Raw genomic sequence first — 23,101 nt, 5'->3', positions numbered from 1 at the left:
AAGGTCAGGAACACGGCAGGGATGTCCACTCTCACCGCTGCTGTTCAACACAGTACTAGAAGTCCTCGCCTCAGCAATCAGACAACAAAAAGAAATAAAAGGCATCTGAAACATACTAATTTCTTAACATTAGTATACACATTTCCTTTAGAATTTCCTAAGCGGGATTTTTCTTAACTCGGTTTGAGTCAGGATGCAAACGAGGCTGGCGGTCCCTTTGGTTGATGTGTGTCAAGTATCACTGAGCTTGTAGGTTCTCCCTCCCCCTTCCGGTCCTCTCCCACCCTCCCCCCTGCTCCCTCCTCCTCCCCCCTCCCTCCTTCCTCCCACCCCCCCATCATTTATCTGTTGGAGGAACCTGCTCATGTGTCCTGTGGACGTTTCCAGTGTGGGTTTCCTTCACTGCGCTCCTGGTGCCGTCTCACGGCGCGGTGCTGTCGCTTCCTGTAGTTCCTGTGAGCTGGTGGTTTGATCTAGAAGCTTGACGGGATCCAGTTTTGATATTTTGGGCAGGAATACTTTGTAGGTGACATTGAATACTTGCATCAAGAGGCACAGAATATTAGGCTGTTTTAATGATAATCTAATCAGTAGGTGTCCCATGAAATATCTGGTCAAGATAGTGGTCTTCTGTTTCTTTTATTCCTTCTTCACGTATTGGAAGAATGATTTATTCCCACATCAACTATTTAACGGTGGGGAAATAGCATTTGGAGACTACAGTCCCTGGAAAGGTGCTCACTGCTGGCGTATTGCTAATTATTTCCACGCCTTTTCAGTGGACAAACCTAGGAAATAAATATCTTTTTTTTTTTTTTTTAAAGCAGGGTTTCACATCAGCTTATGCTGATACTTCCAACTCAAATTTAGATTGGTACGGCTATTAACTTTTTTAATTTCTCAAATTTCTTTTCTCTAATGTTAAAAACCTTTGTCTGAAATAACATAGACTTAGTTGCCTTTTGCTTTTGGAAGCTCCACTTAGAGGCTGCTTCTTTGGCTCTTCAGATGATTTTGTAAAGTACTTAATATCCTGCTTAAATTCCTGTTCCTGTAAAGCACTGGCGGGGATCCTTCTGTCTGCAACTGAAGCCTGGCAGTAAATGGTGTAGCAGGAAGGGTGGCTCTGGGCACCGTCTGGGAAGGATCCAGGTACCACTCAGTGTTAAGCTGACTGATGCAGATGGTCCCCAGTGGGACAGCTGTTGGAGACACGTTGAGCAGAGACCTGAGTCACTCAGTTGCGTCGACGTGCAAATTCCAATTCACCAAAATTTGTGCTTCTGGTTTTCAACAGGAGTACTTCTCCCCCCTTCATCATTTCCCCTAAATTTGAGCCTGAAGAACACAACAGGTTAGGCTCAGAGCAGGTGTGTGGGATTTTGTCTCACCCATGGACTCTGGTCACTTGAGCAAGTCTCTCGGTGGCCGCCCCATAACCACTTCAGAGCAGGTGAACTGGGAGTTTCGGATGTGAATGTGCACGGGCTATGCTACACTGGGACCAGCTTGTCACTCCAGGGGCCCCAAGGACGGCCTTGAGCTGGGCTTTGGATCAGGGACAAGTCATGCGAATTGGACGTTCTCATAACTTTTCACGGCGTCTTCATCCTGAGACCTGAGCTCTCCAGCTGAGTCCTCTGGGAGTCGTGTCTTCACGGCAGAGTAGACAACCAAGTCATGCTGGGGTGAAAAGGAGATAGAAGAAGAACTGGAAAGAGAGAGGGAGGATGGGGCTGGAGGCAACCACGGGACAGAACACAGTCAGGGACCGATACTCACCTTGTCCTCTAGAGACGTTCTGGAGGTGCGGGCTGTGGGGGGAAACAGTATCACTGAACTACGGGCACTATGACCCATTCAGAACAGCCGGAGAGCTTTCCTCCAGAGGCTGGAGCCACTGAAACTTTTCCATTCAAGGTTATGTTTCCCACCCCCCACCCCCCACCATGTCCTATGACACACGTGATTTTCTGTTTTACCATTTCTTGGTCCAGACTTCTGCAAGTTCTTTACAAGCACCACTGATGCGCGAGCTCCCTCCTGACCTCCACGCCAACAAGCTTTGTTCCCTTCCTTTACCAGATGTCGCCACAGAATGTCACTCGGTTTTAACTTTTGCCTCTCTTAGCGTACAGCACCGCCATCCCACTCCAGCCTCAGAGCACCCCCGTGATGGCTTGGCACGTCCCCATGAGACCCTCACATGTGTGCCCATGGAGAACTCTGTCTCACATTATGGGGTTCTAGTTCTTACTTTCTGTGTCTTCTAGAGGTGGAGCTGCAGTGAGAGGGAGAGCTAGCAGGAGGGATTTGGAGGATCCTACATGTTAGAAATTCAGAGTCTCAGGGAAGAGGATGAAAGTATCAGAGCCATGTAGTGATTTATGGAGACAGAGACCAAAAAAAAAAAGCCTCTGGGACAATTGAGGCTCCTCTCTTTATCATCAAATTCTTTCCATTGAACTTTCAGGGTTATTGATATTTTAAATGATGTGATAGAAGCTATGTACTCACTTCCAGAATGATAGTCCTGTATATGGACTTTACATTCTATTTTAGGGGCTTCACGCAAACCTCAAGGAACTGGGGAAGATATCTTGCTACAGATCATTAATATGTAAAGTTCGTGAACGACAACTAGTCCTGCCACAGAGTGCTTAGCCACAATCGTGCTCAGACAAGTACGTCAAGGGAAGAGGGTGGAGAACAGCAAGTGGCCAGGCTGGCTCCACGAGATGCCATCAGTCAAGAGAAACAACTTGGAGGCAGCTCTAGTTCTACCATTCCGAAGGTCCCAGCTAGTGGGGATGGCCTGAGGAAGCAGAGTGACAGACAGAGCTGGTGATCTGGGTGGGTCAGATACAGCGATGGGCTCTGTGAGCACCAAATACAGCAAGACAGAAGAGCTCGTCTTAGCTTTGCCTTTTTCAGGATTTGTGATCATTGGGAGCAATGATGTTTGACACCATTTGTAAAAGAAGTTCAAGATCAGGTTACAATTGAAATTTCTACGAGACACAAAGATACTGGGGATTTTAAATTCCCAAGTGAGGTACCATCGTTGGAAAAGCCACCTATGAAATGGGAGAGAACATATTTGCAAACCATATATCTGATAAGGGGTTAATATCCAAAATACATAAGGAGTTCACACAAGTCAATAGCCAAAATACTACTACTAACTTAATTTAAAAAATGGGCAAAGAAAAGTCATTTCTCCAAGGATATACAGACGGCCAACACAGAAACTCGAGCGCATCACAGTAGGATTACGAAGCTTACTTCAGTGCCAACAGCACTGAAAAGGTGCTCAACGTCAGTTATCGTTAGGGCGATACAAACAAGACTACCATGAGATGTGACCTTACACCTGTTAAGATGGTGGTGTTAAAAAGGCATGGATGGCAAGTGCTGGTAAGGATGTGGAGAAAAGGGAACCCTCCTATACGGTTGGTGGGAGTGTAAGGCAGTGCCACCACTGTGGAAAAACCATATGGAGAGTCTTCAAGAAATTCAGAAGAAAACTACTGCATGATCCAGCAACCCCACTTTTGCGTATACACGCACAGAATCGAAGTCGGGGTCTTGAAGAGATGTCTGGATCCCATGTTTCCTGCCTCATTGTTCATGTAGCCAAGAAATGGGAACAACCTAGGTGTCCATTAACAGATGAATAAAGAATATGTGATACACACACACACACACACACACAGTAGAGCATGATTCAGCCTTAAAAAAGAAGGAAATCCTGACATTTTGACAACAAGGATGGACCTGAAAGTTGCTGTGTGAAGTAAAATAATCCAGACACAGAAAGGAAAATACTGTATGTCCTCACTTCATATGTGTGATCTAAAAGAGACAAGCTCATAGAAATAGACGGTAGAACAGTGGTACCCAAGGGCTGTGGGGAGGGGCAGCGGAAGTGACAGCCACAAGGCAAAAAGTTGAGTCACGCAAGATGGATGAGCTCCACACAGCGCCGTGCCTCTAGCTGACGACACCGTATCGTGCCTCTAGCTGATGACACTGTATCGCACACTTGCAATGTGCTAAGAGGCTAAATCTTACGTTGAGTGTTCTAACATGCACACATAATAATAGTACTAATGCGGGCGGAAGGAAACTCTAAGAGATGATACATATGCTTGTGGCCTTGATGATGCCGATGGGTTCGCTGGCGTATGCTTCTCCCTACATCATAAACTTTTATACATTAAATAGGTGCAGCCTTTTTCCATGTCAGAGAAAGTGGTGAGCTACTTACGCTATGCAAGAGTGTGGATGAGGGGCAGAGCGTTCTGTTAGGGGACAGAAGCTAGACAAAGAGACTACGTTACATAGGATTCTATTTACAGGAAATTGTAGAGAAGCAAAACTCTAGGGACAGAAAGAGGGGGTCAGTGGTGGTCAGCGTGGAGCTGGAAAAGTTATCTGCAAAGGAGCAGGAAGGGGCTTTCTGGGGTGCTGGAAATGCCCCAGGTCTTGAAGATGGTTGGTGGGGCTGGGCCTGGATACGTTGGTTAGCATTAATCAAATTGTGCGTCTAAAATTAGTGAATTATACTTTGTATGCAGGTTATACCTCAATAAATCTAGTTAAAACAATAAATTTGAGTAGAAGAGAAACTCGAGTGCATCACAGTAGGATTACGAAGCTTGTGTCTCAGTGACGTGTTAGTACTGGTGTGTCTGCGTGTTCCCCCTGGCTGACAATAAAAACACTTGAGATGCACCAGTCTAGAAGGACAAGAGCGCGGACATGCAGCTGGCAGGATTATCAGGATGTTGCCGGGACAGCAGGGACCTGAATCCCCAGGTGTTCCCAGGGACAGATGTGGTTCAGCTTGGACAGAGGACAAGGGTGTATCCAAGGAAGCCCCGTCCAGTAGGGCTGATGGGTACCAGGGGACTCCAGCGGTAGGAAGCTGGATGTGAGTGCTGGGGTGTGAGGACACAAAGGGTCACAAACAGTTGCAGGGACTGGAGATGCCCAACGGTGCCAAAGGAGCCTCGGGAAGGAGCATCCACCAGGGAACCTCAGAAGAGAGCGTGCACACACCTCCTGAGGAGGGTCCACTTCTGCACCTGACAGACAGACAGGTGGACGCCAGCTCCCAAGCACCAGCTGAGCACGCCTTCCCTGCTCAGGTCCCCAGTGCCCTCCAGGCCAGTGAGGGGTGGCCAGCCACAGAAACAGAAAAGCCAGCTCCATCCTGCCCTCCTGCCCCCGCCAGCTCCCCTCCTGAAATTTGCCTGAACAAGTGGAGGGCTGAGTGTTCTGGCTGCTGAATGGTGACTGTGACATACAGTGCCCACCTGCTGTCCATCACCTGAGAGACTGGAGAATGTGTTGAAAAGCCTGTGCTGCCAAAATGTTCATCTGAAGTGGCTGGGAAGATCTCCCTCAGAGTCAAGTTTCAAGAAATGGTGGGAAACACAATTTTTGTGATTTGTAACAGGTCTTACTTGTCCAGGATATTGGTTACACAGGGTTGTTTGTATAGACTCACTGAGCATTTGTCTATGTATACATACATTGTGGGAGCACGTCTCTCTAAATGTTCTCACCACATAGTAGGTGGCTTGTAAAACTCATCACTTGATTACTTAATTCATTACTTAAAAGAAATTTTCAGGGGTGCCTGGGTGGCTGAGTTGGTTAAGCCTCTGCCTTCAGCTCAGGTCATGATTCTGGGGTCCTGTGATCGAGGCCTGTGTCAGATTCCCTGTTCCGCGGGGACTCTGCTTCTTCCTCTTCCCCCGCCCTCACGCTGGCTTGTGCATGCTTTCTCTCTCAAATAAATAAATAAATCTTAAACAAGGGGGAAAAATTCATACATACATTTTCACAATGATGGGAGATGTTCAGTTTTTGTTCTGGTCATCAGCAAAGATACATGCTGTATTTTTTAGTGTCTTTTTTCTCTCTTTAGACGCTAAGCACCACTGTAGGGGGTTTTACATGCCTTGTTTGTTGATCGACTCAGTGTACGTTCTGCGGTGCTCAGCACCCAGCACGTGTTGAATGAAGCAACAGAGTCTGCAGCCGGAATCTTCCCCAGGACTTACCGGCCCCTTCCTGTCCCAACTGCATACACTGGATCTCGGAGTACACCAAGTCTCCCTCTCCGGCGTGCGCTGCAAGGGACAAACAGCACTTTCCAGGCCACCCCCGTCAGAGGTCCGCGCTACCCGTCTCCTCCTCCATTCCTCCCCATGCTTCTTGGACGCGGAGTGAGGCGGTGGCTTCTTGCGGGTCTGGGTTTGGGATACCGTAGGACACCAGGCCTCCGCCAGGCCTCCGCCAGGCCTCCAGGTCATTACTTCTCCCTGGCTCCAGGGGGACGGCTTCCCTACCGGGCTCCTCACCTTTGTCATAAGACCACAGCAGCTCCCCTGGGGCAGGGCACCCGGCCTGGGGCGCCTCTTCCGGGCCTGTGGCGGGAGGGCTCCTGCGAGACAGGGAGACGCGTGATCATCCCTGGAACGGCATACGGGGCCGGCAGTGGGATGGCCAGAGAGGAGGGGGCACAGGAGGACGTCAGCGGAAAGCAGGGGACCAGGGACGCAGAGAGGAAGGGGCATAGTGAGGCGGGGGGAACAGGAAGGGAGGGGTCAGCCGATGGCAGGGGACCGGGAGCAGGAATGCAGGTCCTTCAGCAGGTCCAGATAGGGCCAGACTGTTCTTCTGAGAACGACCCAAGGACCACAGTATGGGCCGGCTGCCGGGGAACAAGGCTGGCCACTCTCTGACAGCTCAGCGAGAAGCATCTCACAGACCATGATCGGAGCTGTCAGAAAGTTCTAGAAGTTGTGATTTTGGTCATTTCCGGGGATGTGAAAATGTGGACATGTAGCCAGAGGGACAGAGAGACACGGCTTGACCTAACTGTGTGAACCCACAGTTCTGCATATTCTGTTCCTGGAAGACCCGGAAGGCGAAGCCCTCACCTGGCTGTGTTTCCGGGGAAACCACGTCCTGCAAAACAAAGCAAAGGCACGTTTGTGTCAGCAGAGGGAGCTCGTTCTCAGAGATCGCAGGGGAACCCCGTAGAAAGGGGCAGAAGAAGTCAGTTCAGGAAGCTCGAGAGACTGGGGCCTCTGAGAGACAAAGTGAGGGTTTTGGAGGGAAGGGGTGGGGGTTGGGAGGTCCTGGTGCTGGGTATTACGGGGTGCGGACTGCACGGAGCACTGGGTGTGGTGCAGAAACAATGAATCTTGGAACACTGAAAAAATAAAATCAAATTAAACAAAAAAGCCTGCAGAAAGCAAGAGGGCGCCTGGGTGGCTCAGTGGGTTAAGCCTCTGCCTTCGGCTCAGGTCATGATCTCAGGGTCCTGGGATCGAGCCCCGCATCGGGATCTCTGATCAGCAGGGAGCCTGCTTCCCCCCTCTCTCTGCCTGCCTCTGTGTCTACTTGTGATCTCTGTCTGTCAAATAAATACATAAAATCTTTTTTTTTCTTATACATACATAAAATCTTCAAAAAAAAAAAAAAAGCAAAACAGAAAAAAAAAAAAGAAAGAAAAAGTCAATTCAAACATGCACCCAGTCATGGATTTTTAGGAAAACGATGTGGAAAAGGATAGAGCAAAATGCATAACTGACTGAGGACAGGGCTACACACTCCTGGGTCAGACATGCTGGAGACTTGATTAAGGTTCAAGGCTGTGACGATGGACGACCCCAAGAAGCCCTGAGTAAGTACAGTCTGGCACACAGAGCCAGGAGGGCTGCCGGAGGACTTTGGGGAGCCTCGGTGGTCACGCCCAGAGCTGGCTCGGGCTCCTGCTCCCGCTCTGGCCCTCAGAGAAGGCTTGTGTTCAAAGCAGCCCACACCGGGCACAGGGGCTGTGCTGAGAACCACAGAATGGGTTGATTAAAACCAAGATACAGAGTTGGGGGGTGTGGGCAATTGTTCTAGAGCCCAAACAGCGTCTGTGTGCATCACCCACATGAGGCCTCTGGCCCCTGAAACTAGTCTGAGCGCGGCCTAGGCGAGAAGCCTGTGGGAGCGCGACTCTCCCCCAGGTAGGGGAGGAGCTGGCGGGCTGGCCCTCGGGGACACAGGGTGGAGGGTTCAGGCTTTGGCACCGGGAGGTCTCCAAGGAGGAGGAAGGCTATGGGGTAGCCAGCTCCCGCTCTCAGAGCCCTGTGACATACTGACTGCCCATTCGTGACGGATTTAGGATGCGCGGCAGTGTGTGGTTGACCCATCTGTAGGAGCCAAAAACCCGCCCAGGGAAACTGCTTGGATTAGGTTTTTGAAACTTAACATAAAAATTGGTGCTTCCTTCCTTAGCGAACCCAGCTAGTGCAAGCCACCCTCCACCGCGGCATCTGCTCTGCACAGCTCCGTGAAGGGCGTAGGTCTGTGGGGTTGGGGGTGCGGAGGGGGAGACTGGGGGCCGTGCTGGGGACCCAGGTGCCTGGTGGGGATGCAGAGGGTAAGGGAGAGCACACACCCGAGTTCCGACGGCGCCGGGGGTAGATCCACAGGACCACTGCCAGAAGAAGAATGCTGAGCAGAACCCCAGCGGCTTTCGCAGCAATAAGACCACTTCTGTTCCCTGGAGTGCCTGCAGGGAAGAGCCTGTGTCAGTCCCCGGGGAAAGGGCCGTGATGTCCTGGCACCTTTCCTCAGCACAGCTGGGGTCCTGAGCCCTGGGGAGGGAGGAGTCTAACAGACGCGGGCAAGCCAGGGCTGGTGCACGCAGGAGGCAGCCTTCTGGTCGGGGCAGCATGGCCTGAGCCTGAGCGGCAGGACAGGACTCTGTGCTCTGGTAGAGGGTGTAGGTTGAGGGTGGGGGGGGGCCCGTGCCAGAGGAGGAGAATGTAGCCAGCTCCCTCCACTGACCCACTGACATCGGTTCAGAATTAGCATTTAAGGGAAATTCCTCTCTTTCTCTGTATGTCCCATCTTCTAGTGATCTGGCCTCTTGGGAATTCCCCTAGGCCTCCTGGGAAGATATGACATAATGCTGGTGTGTCAGCCCCTCACGTAGCACTGGCACTGCCTACTGGACCCTCGGGGAACCAGCAGCACCATTACAAGACCACAGTGGGGTCCCCTCAGGGAAACAGCACGGTCTCCATCCTCATAGAAGCCGCAGAGGGGATGAGAGATGCTGGGGAGGCTTCTGACTTGCTGTTGGGTCCGTTCTATCTTCTCACTCAAAAGACTTCTTTTGGCAGATTCCTTCATTCACTGAGCAGACATCTACGGAGTCCTGCCTGGTGCCAGGCCTTGAGGACAGAGCCGTGAAGAGGACAGGGGGTCCCTGCCCTCCAGGGGCTTATTGTCCGGAGGGGAGGCAGACAATAAACGCTTATTGGAAGAGCAAACAGGAATAGAGGGGCAGAGAGTGGGGGGTAGAGGTGCTTTGCAGGCAGATACTTGGTCCCCAGGTAAACCCAATTCAGACTTCAGATGCCAGTGCCACAGACTTACACAGAAAACATCCATGGATCAGAACGACGCTACCACTGGCGATTTTGCCGTTTACGGCACAGTGTTCTGCCCCTGTGAGTCCTGCCACAAAGTAAGCACGCAGTACACGTGGCCACTGGCTGTCCGTGACATTTCTGTCCCCATGTTTCCCTTCCTGACAAAGTCAACAAACCCAGCCTGACCTATGAATGGTTCTGCCTGCAGGCAGTAGCTCATGGGGGTCGTGAGCCTAGCCTCCCCACCATGACAGCCAAACCAGGGGTGAGATCCGCGGACAGAACAGCTGGGCTGCTGTGTCCTAGAGAGCAACTTTCCCCTGCTGGGTTGCCTGCTGGGGCAACCACGTGTGCAAAAACCAGAGTCAGTTAAGGTCCGACAGACCGGTGATGAGCAGGAGATTGACTCAGTAACAAACCCTCCCACCAAAGAAAGCCCAGGCCAGATGGTGTCACTGGTGGGTTCTTCCAAACACTTAGACAAGAGTTAACACTGAGTCTTCCACAAAACTGAGGAGGAGTGAACATTTCCAAGCTCATTTTTTGAGGCCGGCGTCACCCTGACACCAAGGTCAGATACGGACAGCACGAGAGAGTACAGAGCAATATGGCGGATGAATACAGAAGCAAAGATTTCTGAAGATGTGTCAGTGGCCAATGGGCACATGACCAGGGGCTCGATGTCACTGGTCATCAGGGAAACACAAGCCTAAGCCACAGTGAGATATCGGCTCACATCTGTGAGAATGACCCTTACCAGAATGACAAGAAGTAACAAGTGTTGGTGAGGACAAGGAACAAGGAGCCCTTCGTGCCCCGTTGGTGGGAACGTAGGCTGGTGCAGCCACTGTGGGAAACAGGATGGAGGTTCCTCACAAAGTTAAAAATATGATCCGGCAATCTCTCTTCTGGGGATGTATTTGAAGAAAGTGAAATCACTATCTGGAAGCGAGTCCCCCCCCCCCCCAGACTCACTGATGGAATTAGGGTCCTTACAGGAAGGGACACCACAGACACCGCTCGGTCTCTCTCTCTGTCTCACCCCTGTCACACCTGCTCCAGGAAGGCAGCTGTCTGCAAGGAAGAGGGTCCCCCCAGAACCTGACCACACCACCCTGACCAGACTTCCGGCCTCCAGGGCTATGAGAAATGAATTTCTGTTGTTAAAACCGCATGAGCTCAGACAGCCCCCCCTTAGCCTGGTGCTCCCAGCAACTGCAGATTTTCTCTGTTGCTAGAAATTCTCCCGTTTCTGAGCACAGAGATTTTGCATAAGGTCCATGCATGAAAAAGATCTGGTGAGAAATTCCTGCTCTGCCATATGTCCCCAAATCCTTGACATCTGTTTCATCTCTGAGATCATCTGCTTCCTTAACAGAGGACGACGTCTGCCTTGCAGGGTCGTGCAAGCCGGCCCAGGGACTGTGTGAGCCGCTGGCTGGCCGCCCAAAGCATGGGGGGGGGGGTCGATGCGTTTTACTGACCTTACATCCAAAGGGAAGGTGAACGCCTTCACACACGTGTGCATTTCCAACAGGTTCCTCACTGCCCTCTTCAGGGAGTGCAGCCTTGGGCTCCCCGAGGACATCTTTCAGGACAAGAGGCTTCCTGGAGAAGCAGGTCTCCCCCTGTCAGAGCCCCTGTGGGGTTCCAGGCCAGCATGTTTTGGTGGTGGTGGTGGTGGCCCTCAGCAGCTGGTTTCTCTGCTGGCTCTTCTCCCTCCTGGAAGGCCATCCGTATGACACGAGCCCCCATCTCTGCTCATCTGTGCTGGGGATCTCAGCCACTCTCACTGTTGACTGAGAAATTTCCAGATCGAGAGGCAGACAGTCCCGTGGTATCCGCTGATGGGAAGACCTGCCTGGGGAGGTCCCCCTTGGTCACAGGACTTGCCTCGAGGGAGCTGAGGGGAAAAGGGCAGAGCAGCTGGGCCGCCCGTGTAGCACCCCTTCCCACGGTTGCTCCCCTGACAGTTCAGGGTCACAGTTCCGTCAGGGCTCAGCGCTCACAGACACAGCACCGTCCTCTGCCTGTTCAGTGTGGTGGATGGACAGCGGGACTTGCCTGGGCACCACTTCTTTGGAGGACGGACGCCCTCTGTCTCTCCGAGCTAAATGATTGCGTGGAGGTGTGCTCTTTGTGACCTTGTGAACGATACCAAATCTTTCTGGGCTTTGTACTCCTTTTCTGTAGAATGGAGATACTGATATCCTGGTCTTCTGGGATGGATACTCTGGTTTCTAAAATGATGTGTGTAGAATTCGCTGACTCTGTACAGATTTATTGAATGCCTCATAGGGGCTAAGCCCTAGTCCAGCCACTGGGGATACAATAGTGGTCAAAAGAAAGACCTGCCTTCGTGAGGCGAGTATGGGGGGAGTGGGAGGGACAGAGACATGGCACGGAGGCCAGGGATATGTGCTTCGAGGAAGAATCCAGGGGGTTCTGGGGAAGGGGTGTCCGGACGAAGGGCTTCTGGGTTAAACAGGTGGTTTGGGAAGGTTGCACTAAAAAGGGAGTAGAACCTTGGGGGAGATGAGTGGTGAGCACGAGAGTATCATGGGAGAGAAGTGCAAAGGCCCTGAGGTGGGACCATGACTGGAAGGCTTGAGGAGGAGACGGGAGGTCACGGTGACCAGAGCGGAGGAGGGAAGGGGAGGGTGGATGGAGATCAGGGCAGAGCAACAGGACATCGGGGCCACTGAGGATGATGGCTGTCCCTCTGGAGCTGGCGGGAAGCCAAGGGAGGATTTCGTACAGAAGAGCAACATGACTTAGAGGTTCCTTCTGATGCTGCACTGGGAGCAGACTGTGGGCAGCTGGGGTGATGCAGTCACCCAGGAAGGAGCCTAGGGGCTTGGGTCAGGAGGTGGCCGTGGAAGTGGGAGGAATCAGTCACCTCCGTGCTGTATCCTGAAGGTGGAGCCAGCAGGACTGGCAGTGGCTTCGACGTGGAAGAAAAAGTAAGAAGGCAAGTCAAGAATGAAGCCCAGAGCTTTGGCCTAAGCAAGGCGGGCGGTGGGTGGGGGGGTGTTTTGTTTACCCAGGGGCTGCGTCACACGGGATCGGATAGTCCCGAACACCAAGACTGTGTTTCTGGATGAGTCGCGTTTGCGATGGCGCTTAGCCACCCCCGGGGGGCGTCTGATTTAAGCGCTTGGATGTGCGGGTTTTGAGCTCAGGCTAGAGGTCTGGGCTGTAGGTGGAGTCGGGAATCGTAAGTATACAGAAGTCAAACGTGCACTTGAGGTCAGGAGACAGGATGGCACGACGCAGACAGTGGGCACAGACGGGGAGAGGTCTGAGGGCGGAGACCCACTGCCCCTGGTCCAGAGCTGGAGAGCCGGGGAGCACCTCGTGAGGGAGCCTGGCAGGAGAGTCTGACCGATGGGCAGGGGGCCCAGAGCGAGCCACGTCTGAGAGGTCAGGGAGGAGCGCGGTCCAAGAAGGGAGGGAGGACCAGCTGCGTCAGGGGGTTACTTCTGACTTCAGCAGCGTGGAGGCCAGTAGACCTTCACCTGAGCGACTTCGGCGGCAGGAGGCAAGGCCGGTGCGGACAGGACGAGAGGGGGCAGAAGCGGAGGGAGTGAGCGGGGTGACTCTCCAGAGGAGTTCACTTTCCAGGAGCCCCTCCGTGAAAGCGTTATTGGAGGGCAGGGGTGTGACCGAGCCTGACGGAGAGGGACTGAAGGTCGGCAGGGCCGCGAGGGCTGCATGGGAGCCTGGCTTGTGTGGCTTCCTAGGGACAGAGTAGGGGAAAGCAGAGGCCAGAACCGTGGGACCCAGCGGAAGGCTTGTCCCCTCAGCGCAGGTGACTGGGCTCTGCGTCGGCTCCCCGTGCCCGTCGGTTTCTCGGCCTGCGAGGGGTCGGGCCCTGAGGCTGTCAGGCCTGTAGAACGGATGAAGCAGGGCCTGTGGCCGGCTGTGTTGGGTTTGTGGGGACGGTGGACGTGCTGTGATGACTCACAGAGAGACGAGGACCCCGAGGGCCCGTTAACCAGCTAATGCTGCTCTTGGACACCAGCCCGGGATGCAGCAGTGCACACACGGGCCATCGTCTCCTGCCCGTGCAAAGGCTCCGGTCAGCGCTCCCTCCCTGGAGAACCGCACCATGACCCGAGGGTTAGTATCTGTGTTTGGAAACTGCCTGTCGCGCTGTCTCACTAACAAAATGTGGATCATGTGTGTTCTGTTAGGTTCTAAGTTTAGCTGAGATGATATATGTAAAGCCTCCAGGAAATAGACAGGAAATACTTAACAACAATAACAAAAAAGAAAAAGAAAGAAAGAAAGAAAGAAAGAGCCTGTCACCATGGAAAGTGGCAAAATGCAGCCAGAAAGAGGAGAATCACCAGGAGGGCTGGCGTGCCAGCCCATGGAGACTCAGCCTCACCTGTGACGGTGACGTTCAGGGCCCCGCTGCGGGCGAGGCCGAGGCCATTGTCCGCTGTGCAGTAGTACCACCCTGTGTGACTCCCCCACGGCAGCAGGGATCTCCAGCTCTGCTCTCTGGGAACGCTGACGTGTGCTCCCCAGACGCTCCCCCGTGTCCTCTCTGTGCCAGGAGAACGTGGTGTCCCCTGTGCCTTCAGCCACAGAGCAGACGAGGACCAGACGCTCCCCTGCAAGCACGTGGCCCCCCTGGGGCAGGGTCTCCAGGAGCACGGCAGACACTGGGACACCTGCGTGATCACGAGAGGACAGGTGAGGGCAGGTGAGGGCCACCGGGACATCTATGTGAGCACGAGAGGGCAGCTGAAGGCAGGTGAGGGCCGCCAGGACACCTGTGTGAGCAGGAGGGGGCCAGTGAGGGTCTGTGCGGGGAGGGCAGGGCCGGCATGTTGGATGGGGCTCTGTAGCCTGTAGTCTGTGGAGTTCGGAGCTAGAACATCACCCGATTTAATAGTTCCTGACACACGAAACTGCTGGAGAGAAAACCTGGCTGCCCCTGGAGAAGCCTTTGAGTTTTGTCTGAGGTCCTGGCTGGCTGGCTGGATTGTCTGCAGGGGCAGGGGGCAGAGAGAGAGGTCCCCCTGGAGCCGGGCTGGATCACACCCGTTTCCAGGAGTCGTGCTTGGTCCCTGAGACAAGGTGACACTCACCATATTTACCTCTCCCTGCGCATCCTTCTCTTGTGCATTGCACTCGGCGGGCACGCCCATCATTTGCTGCTGTTGATGAGGAAGAGGCTGAGGCTCATCTCCTCAATGGTTTGCCCAAGATCTGGCCTTCTAGAATGTGTCGGCTCAGAGCACCTTATTTCTTGGTTTTGTTTTCCCTAACTCTCGAATCTAACTTCACGAACCACCTCTATGATTTCGAGGTGCTGGAGTTCCAAAGGAAGTCTGAGTTTTCAGGCGGATAGTGGTGGAAATGAGCCGTGTGATTCTATTATAGTGCCTGACTCCAGGGCCAGCCTGTGTCCATCAGGATGACCAAGTCCATCCGTGCTGGGTGGTCCCTCCCTGCACAGGGCCATGGAGAGCTGCAGGGGAGGGTGCCACAGCCCTGGCTCTCTGCCACTCGGACACTCACCGTGCACACGGACCTGCAGGGGGAGGCTGCGCTTGTGGATGCCGGAGACGGCTGCCGAGGCCTCACACCAGTACGACCCCGAGTCCTCCCTCCAGACGGCTGTGATCTGGAGTTCTGGAGAACTGCTCCAGTTCGATAACACGACCCCACGGTCCCTGAAGAAGCTGAAGGACAGCACGGCGTCCGACCGCTCGAGGGGCAGCTGCGTCCGACAGCTCAGGTTTACAGAGCCGCCCTCCATGGGCTGGGGGGGTATGACTTCCAGCTTTGGTTGTGGAAATAGTTCTGGAGAGAAGAGGGAAACCAAGTTCTCAGGATGTGTCACTTAGAGCCCTGGGATGGGCAGGCTTGGCTGCTTGGTTCTGGGAAACTTCAGACAGACACACGGCAAGACAGAGGCTCGCTGACCCCGCTATCCTGTTGTCCTTCGGCAGCTCCCCGGGCAGTGACCCCGCTGTGTCTGCGGGAGGACCCACGGCTGTCCTTATCCGGAGCTGGGGCGCTAACGTACGGGTCCCCCATCAGGCCCTCCCCGCCCTGACATGACTCAGCAACCGACACGAGACGAAGGGCGTACCTTGAATGTGAACATGTCTGGCACTTGACCTGTATGAGTAACGATTTCCCTGCAGAAATCCGGTGCATCCGTAAAAGCCACTGTTGTTCAGACTTGCTTGTGGTATCGCAAGGTCTCGGGCTTCCGGAGAGGAGAAGACCACTTTCCCCTTCCAGCTGTACGTCACAGGGCCCAGTTTCTCTCCCGCCCTCACTCCGCATCGCAGAACGAGCGTGTCACCTTCAAACACGGAGGCCGGAGCCTGAAGGACGAGCCGTCCTGGAAAGCACAGAGACCAGCGCCTGTCACTCAGGGACACCCTCCCTCCGCGCAGCTCGGCTCACGAGGCTCGACTGGCTCTCTTTTCTCTTCCACAGGATTTAGGCTCCGGCCCAGGCTCACTCGTTTCTTCCCGATCCTCATGACCTGTTTCGTAAATAAGCCCCAAACACTCCAGCTCGACCCCTGCTTCCTACTCAAGGACAGATTCATCGTATGAGGATTCTAACGCGGGGACGGAGAGCTGAGTGGGGTGTGAGCGACACTCCGACATAGCGGAACACAGTTAAGGATCGCCACCAGCCTGCTCCCAGGGTCCCAGAGCGAGCGTCACCGCAGAGGAAACAGACTAGGAAGGGTCACCGCCCTCGGGGGCTCGCCCGGCAGCAGGCTCGTTCTCAGACACAGACGCGGGGGGGAGGGATGGGGAATGGGGTCCCGTGAGGACGTTCTCCTGCTCTTCAGCTCTGCGTGACAGGCCCGTTCTGGCTCCTCTGTCTGCGGTGACTGAGGGACGGCCTCTTCCCGGAGCAGGGCTGTGCAGTGGCCCCAACCATTCTCTGGGAAGTAGGCAAAGCAGGACACGAGAGCGCAGGAAGAGAGCGGAGCCCCTGAGGCCGAAAGTAGGAGTAGAGAAGGGACAGGCGCGAGACAGGTGGGGACACAGGCCTGAGGCGGAGACTCCCTCCTCCGCACTCTTGTCCGAGGCCACTTTTCACACCTGCTTGGTGGTCAGTAAGCGCAGGTCCATGTCGTTCGTCCTGCCGGGGGCTGTGCCTCCCCGGAGGGCCGGCGCTAAGCTGGCTTCTGTTTTGAACCCCCTAAAATGAACTCCTTCCTCCACTGTGTAAGTGCACAGGGAGGGCCGCGGATGGCCGTCAGACGATGGCACTCTAACATCAACAGAAGTTCGAAAAACACCTGTAGACACGAGGAACTCCAGGACAGCCGGCAGGGGTCAAGGGTTAGACACGCAAGAAGGACCTCGGGTCTGGCCGACTCCAGGGGACTAGGAGGCGTCAGAACCACTTCTATCGATTGAACTCACCCACCCTCCTGCTCACCTGAAGAAAAGATCAAGCTGACACCGTCACTTAGGAGTGAGCCCCGGGTCTGGCACCTGTACATTCCAGAGTTACGGGCCTTGAGGGTGTTTCCTGGGGTGTCACGTAGCACTGTTGCCCCGAGGAACCACCGGTACCATTTCCTGTTCTCTGCTGTGTGGACGCGAGACGCATTGCAAGTCAGAGTCACGGTCTCTCCTCTGAAGACGGTGGTCCATGGGGGATGGAGGGAGATCACGGGCTTGGCTGCAGCTGGAGGAGGGAAGAGACGGAGCCTGAGGAGGAGACCTCTGTGCCTCGCACGGCAGCTGGCTGCTTCACGGGTGCCTCAGTGATAAACTAAGAGGAGAGAGACGTTGTTCTTCCCTGAGATGTACTCCCTGTTGGAAACACGCTCTCGCACCCCTGCCCCCCTGTTGCTGCTGCCGCTGCCGGCTACGAGAGCCTCGTGTTGCTGGGCTAACCAGGCCGGCGCTGCTGTGCCAGGGAAGGGGAGTGGAACGTGTCCTCCCGGACTCCTGTGAGAGGCAGGAGTTCAGGACCCTGGGAGCAGTTAGCGGCCACAGGATCCAGTTCTGGGTCAGGGGATGTCAGGGGAAGAGAGCCAGAGGGGCCGGGAGTGGGGGTGCTGTGGGAGGCTTCACCCCTGCAGTAAAGGAGCAAAGCAAGGTCAAGGTGAGGACAGGGTGTGGGGGGAGCTCTCTTACAGTTTTACTTGCCTCCCTCCTCCCCCAGCTTTGCTCCCCGAGCCGTCAGGATGGCTGAAGTCGCAGCTACTCCCACATTTAAAAAATCAATATTCGATTCAATTTGTTCTGCAAATTGCCTACGGTAATCTAAATTCTACGAAGCAGAAAATAAGCCAGATTATTTCCATGTGCATTATTTTGTTTTTCAAAACCAACATTTCAATTATGGGGGTATGTAATTCACCATAAAATTTTAAGTGGAATCCCCTGAAGAGGGTTCCTTCTTCAGCACCTTGGCGCTCGGATAAGGAGCGCCTGCATCTAAGGACCGACAGACCGTGGCTGTTCTTAAAGCTTGAGACCTGGAGTCGTCTTGCCTTCGTCGACAAGAATGCCCGACTTGGTCTTTCAGTTACACCCGAGTGTAAAGGAAGTGCCCCCGCGGAGGAGGCAGACACCGTAGAGGAAGCCGAGCGCCAGTTTCAGACGAAGCAGCTCGGGGCTCTGTCTGGTCACACAGACATTCCTGGGTCTCTGCGGACCTTTTCTTTCTTAGAGGATTGTACAGATTATCCCGTGTTCCCAGTGAGCAGGGGTTGTGTTTCTCCTGGAGAGAAGAGAATCCCCACTGTCTGTGCTCCTGGGAAGCCTCCGGGAGGGGACATGGGGACCGGGCAGCAGATCTCGTGCCCGAGAGAGGGGAAACTTCTGCTGAGGGGAGCCACCTGCTTCCTCACCAGTCCCACTGCCCCTGCTGTGTGCTGCAGGACGGCTCCTCTCGTCGGGGCCTCGTCAGTGAGGCTGGGTCAGGGATCTCTAGCGTAAGCACGTCTAGCCGCTGATCTAAGACACTTCCTGTATTTTGCTTCTCCATCCTGGAGCTTTTAGCAAAGTCCTGTCAAGTCACAGTCTCTTCCCAGCTGGGCAGTGATGTGTGGGAGGGTCCGTGTCCACAGCACTGAGCAGGGGACTGCAGAACCCAGAGCCGCAGGGGCAGGGCGTGCGCACCTGCTGGCTGGGGCCGGACCACAGCAAGCAGCCCCCAGGATGAACGCGGTGCTCTCGAAGGGATTTTCAGGGACGACCACAACACCTGGAGACCCTTCTGTTGGCCCGGGAAGGCGGGGGTCCCTGATGACCAGAGGACAGGCGCTCAAAGGCATCGCGATTTGAGCTCTTCACAGGAAAACGTCTACACAGCATGCTGGGGTGTCGGGTGGTTGCCTGTGGTTGTGGCCATGCTGGGCTGGGCCAGGGAGGGTGGGGGAGCAGAGCTCTTTATGCCCTGGGCCCCCCCACTCCGACCGCCCTGGGGTCTCAGCCTATTCCCAGTGTCCCGCCAGGGTCTGTGTTCTCGGTGAGGTTGGCCAGCACCCCACATCAGGTGGGGGCACGCCCCTCCTTGACCTCTGTGTCCTGCGTCCCAGGCCCCCAGTTTCACCCGACACAATGGCGGGTTTGGCTCGAGAGTGGGACTCCCAGCTCCCAGGGTCCGGGTTGCAGGACAGGGTGACACTGCCCTGCCTGAAGTCCTCAGGACAAGGACACGGGGACCAAGCCCCCCTTACCAGCATTCCTTCCAGAAATGGTCACTAGAATATCTAGAAACAAAAGAAAGGAAAAGGGACCGACTTACCAAGCTCTCCAATGACCGGCGCTGCAAGAGAGGGGAGGGCCACGGTCAGCACAAAGCACAGAGCCGAGCGCTCCCGCCCAGAGAGCCCACTGCCCGCCCCCCTCCACCGAGGGTGGGAGAGGAGGGCCCGGCTCCACCCCTGGAGAAGCCGGGGCCACCGAGGCTTGAAGCGGAGTGGCGTGGTGCTGGGCAAGCTGCGGAAGGCTCCCCAGCCTCCCGCTCCTCATCTGTCACACAGGGACCATAAAAGTGACCTTATAGTCTTATTTCAATGAGTTGAATCGGTAAGTCTTCCATTGATGGCCCCTGTCACTGTCTGTCAGACCCGACCACGCTGTGGCTGCCGCTGCCCCTTGGCTTCCGTCTCCCTGCCTGGAGTGTCAGTCTCCTTCAGTACCAAGAAAAGCCAAGTCACACCCAAGCCCTCACACCCCGAGGAGAGCCACCTCCTCCATGAAGTGTTCTTGGATGCCTTGGGGCTGCGGTGCCCTCACGCTGCTCTAGGCTAAGAACACCGCGATCGCAGCTCTCCGGGACTGGCACTCAGACATGTGGCGCGGGACGGGGACTAGCAGTGCTAGTGTCACAGGTGGGTCTGCGTCCCGACCTGGCCACGGCACGGAGCTTAGGGCAAATGACGGTCTCTGTGCCTTGGCTCCCTTATCTGCAAAATGGGGTTTATAGCAGTTCCAGCTCATTGATTGTTAGATGCTTGGACAGATCAATACATGCGATGCTCCTAGAAGAGTGTCTGGTACATCAGGGCTCAGCATTTAATTATTAATTACTATCAGCAAGAATGAATAATCATCACACATTATCTTGACCCACAGTGTAATATTTTTGCGTGGGTTTTCAAGTCCAATGCTCTTGCATTTGTCCTTTGATTTCCTCACCGGAAGGTCAGCGTTTGGGGGGCAGAGACTGTCCTCTGCGACCCTGTGTCCTCCCGCCGCCCAGCACTGCACTGGGCCGGGCGTCCCCCTTCATTCGCTTTTCACCGAGCTCCCCTGATGCGCAGCCACACGAATAACTCTCCCTTTAGTTGGGGTCTGGACGTGCCGCCGGGCAGAAGACAGACACACTTCTTAACCATGTAGTGTGCGACTGGCTGACAGGTCTTGTTTCCCTCGTTGGAGCTGCTAGGAAACCTGTGCCTCACTTAGACAAAGACTGAAAACTGGTACAGAAGCAGGGGAAATCATCCAGAGGAAACCACCTTATTTCTGCTGCGCTCATGCTTCCTGCAGTTATCGGAGCAGACCTGATCGTGGGCTACGGGGAAGGAACGACCATCCCCAGCAGAAGCTCAGTCCTACGTCAGCTCACAATCAGGGCACCCACCCAGACTCCACACACCCTTCAGCCTTCATGATCTGTGATTAGGGAGGTGACCTAATTAGGACCTAGTTAGGACCTAAAATCTAACTGTAGATTTTTTTTTTAAAAGATTCTATTTTTTAAGTCATCTCGACACCCAACGTGGGGCTCACACTCATGACCCTGAGATCAAGAGTCAAACGCTCTACCGACTGAGCCAGCTAGGCAGCTCCTAACTGTAGTTTTTTTTTTTTACATGGAAAATAAGCCCACTTCTGGAGTAGGAGGGAGTCGTTGTGGGCAATTAAAAACAAGTGAGGGATGTGCTTTTGGAAATCAACTCTCCCAAGCCCTCAATATCTTCCTCTTTGCTCATTCCCTGTGGTCCTGAAGTAAGAGCGTAGCCCATTTGTGCCACAGCCCGCCGGGGACGGCGTTTGCTCATGGATTGGCCCGGTCTCCTCCCGGAGCAGAGGCTTCCCCTCCAGCACTTACCGAGGACGAGCAGAGACACCCACAGGAGCATGGGAGCGTGCCCCGGGATCCCGAGGAGCGGCAGCGCGCGCACAGAGGCCCGTCCTGGGCCCGCAGCCAGCGCAGCAGGTGCTTCTGAGAACAGCTCACAGCAGTCATGAAGTGAAAAGGGAAGCAGAAGAATGAGTGAAATAAGTCAGGCACGGAGAGTCAAGTATCATATGGTTTCACTTATGTGTGGAGCATAACAAATAGCATGGAGGACAAGGGGAGATGGAGAGGAGAAGGGAGTTGGGGTAAATTGGAAGGGGGAGGTGAACCATGAGAGACTACGGACTCTGAAAAACAATCTGAGGGCACGGATTGCATGGAGCACTGGGTGTGGTCCAAGAATAATGAACACTGTTAGGCTGAAAATAAATTTAAAAAAAAGAAGAAGAATCTTTCTTAAAATACCGGTAGCATGGCACCCGATGTCAGAGACTCCCGGTGACTATTTAACAGAAATACTGCTCTGACTTCTTGGTGGGAAAAGCTTCTTAAAGCTTTAGTTACCGTATTTTCAGAAATTCCAGCCGCTTTCTCCCAAGGACGGCGCAACACATTCTCTCTGCTTCCAGATACCAGGCAAGACTGCAGCCCTTGCTCACATAATCCAAGGATGAACCTGAACCACCCCAGAGCTGGAGGAGTTCTCTTTCCTCTTCCTTCCCTTTCTTTCTTTTTCTTTCTTTCTTTCTTTCTTTCTTTCTTTGTTCCTTCCTTCTTTCTTTCAGATTTTATTTATTTGACAGTGAGAGAGGGAACACAAGCAGGGGGAATGGGAGAGGGAGAAGCAAGCTTCCTGCCAAGCAGGGAGCCCAATGTGGGGCTCGATCCCAGTACCCTTGGGATCATGACCTGAGCCGAAGGCAGATGCCCAACAGTCTGAGCCACCCAGGCACCCCAAGAGGTTCTCTTCCAGTGCAGAAAGACTCTCCTCTGACACTCAGGCCTCTGACACTTGGGCCTCTGCCAGACCACTTGTAGCCAACCGTCCATATGCGATGAAGCATCTGAATCACAAGACAGCTCATCGCCTGTCTGATGTATATGAAAATACCTTGACTCATTTGTCTTGGAGGAAGCAACCGACTTTAATCTGATTAGGAGGTAGAGTGCAGAATGAATTATAGCCCCATCTCGCTCTTCCTGGAGAATGGACTGTAACATTTTTGACTTAGTGTTCTAGAATCTAAAATCTGTTACAGGAACGTTTCGACACATGTGCAGGGATTCTAGAACGGTATGATATGCACGGGGCTGGGAGCTGGGAGTGTAGTGGTAAGCAAGACTCCGCACACTTTCACTCTGGTGGAGCAGGCAGAAGAGGGAGTTAGCTACAGAGTGGGAAGTGCTCTGATAGCTCAATAGGAGGGAAATCTAACCCAATCCCGGAAACCTAGGAGGACTTTTTCAGTGGAAGTGACACCTGACTTGAGAAGGAAGCATTCTGGGACACAGTGATGAGCATGAGCAAGGGTGGAAAGTGGTCACTGTCACCGTCACCGTCATCCTCACCCTTGAGATACCCATGAGTAAAAGACCCTTGATCTTTCCATGAGTGGAAGACATCAGAGGATGAGTTATGAGTGGTCGGTATTGCTCTAATAGGACAACGTGCTTCTGACCTGCCCTAGCTTCTTTCTCTATCGAGGGCTTACATGAACATTGATTATGTTGCAGGCAATGTCCAGAACCCGAGAAGCATAGGAAGATGATATTTTTTTGATATTTTTTTCAAGACTTATACAATGTGGTAAGAGCCACAGCAGCCACAGACATCAGGCGCTCTGGGGACATACAGGGTGTCAAGGCGGCATCTGGCCCTTCGTCACTCAGCCCTCTGACCTCTCTGCCCTGTCTCAGTGGCTCTCAGTTGTCTCAGGAAGGCTGAGATGAGATGCTTCTGGATGCAAATCCTGGCCCTGCACCTATTTGTTCATATGACCTTGGTCAAGTAGCCAATCAGCATCCGCGGGGCCCACTCTCAGCACTGGGACAAAGGAGGTGAAGGTGATAACCGCTGCGGGAGGATGCTGGTATCAAAGTATATG

At 53.9% G+C, this 23,101-nt stretch overlaps 1 protein-coding gene across 1 annotated transcript; it reads right to left on the bottom strand.

Annotated features, from left to right (window-relative positions):
• Position 1: 1 nt before the first annotated feature.
• Positions 2-21,195, bottom strand: FCRL4 (Fc receptor like 4). The gene is given in 13 exon segments (XM_045086664.1): positions 2-1,683; positions 1,783-1,814; positions 6,075-6,143; positions 6,375-6,457; positions 6,957-6,984; positions 8,471-8,584; positions 13,846-13,933; positions 13,935-14,134; positions 14,988-15,272; positions 15,565-15,822; positions 16,887-17,138; positions 19,212-19,232; positions 21,027-21,195. Coding segments are annotated over 13 exon segments (1,578 nt in total). The 5' UTR covers positions 21,058-21,195; the 3' UTR covers positions 2-1,566.
• Positions 21,196-23,101: the final 1,906 nt, after the last annotated feature.

This window comes from Mustela putorius, unplaced genomic scaffold (assembly GCF_011764305.1).
Source record: "Mustela putorius furo isolate JIRA1106 unplaced genomic scaffold, ASM1176430v1.1 tig00000997_pilon_pilon_pilon, whole genome shotgun sequence".
NCBI classification, from domain to species: domain Eukaryota; kingdom Metazoa; phylum Chordata; class Mammalia; order Carnivora; family Mustelidae; genus Mustela; species Mustela putorius.
Note: the sequence above shows the minus strand (reverse complement) of the source record. Positions and strands in the feature narration are given on the sequence as shown.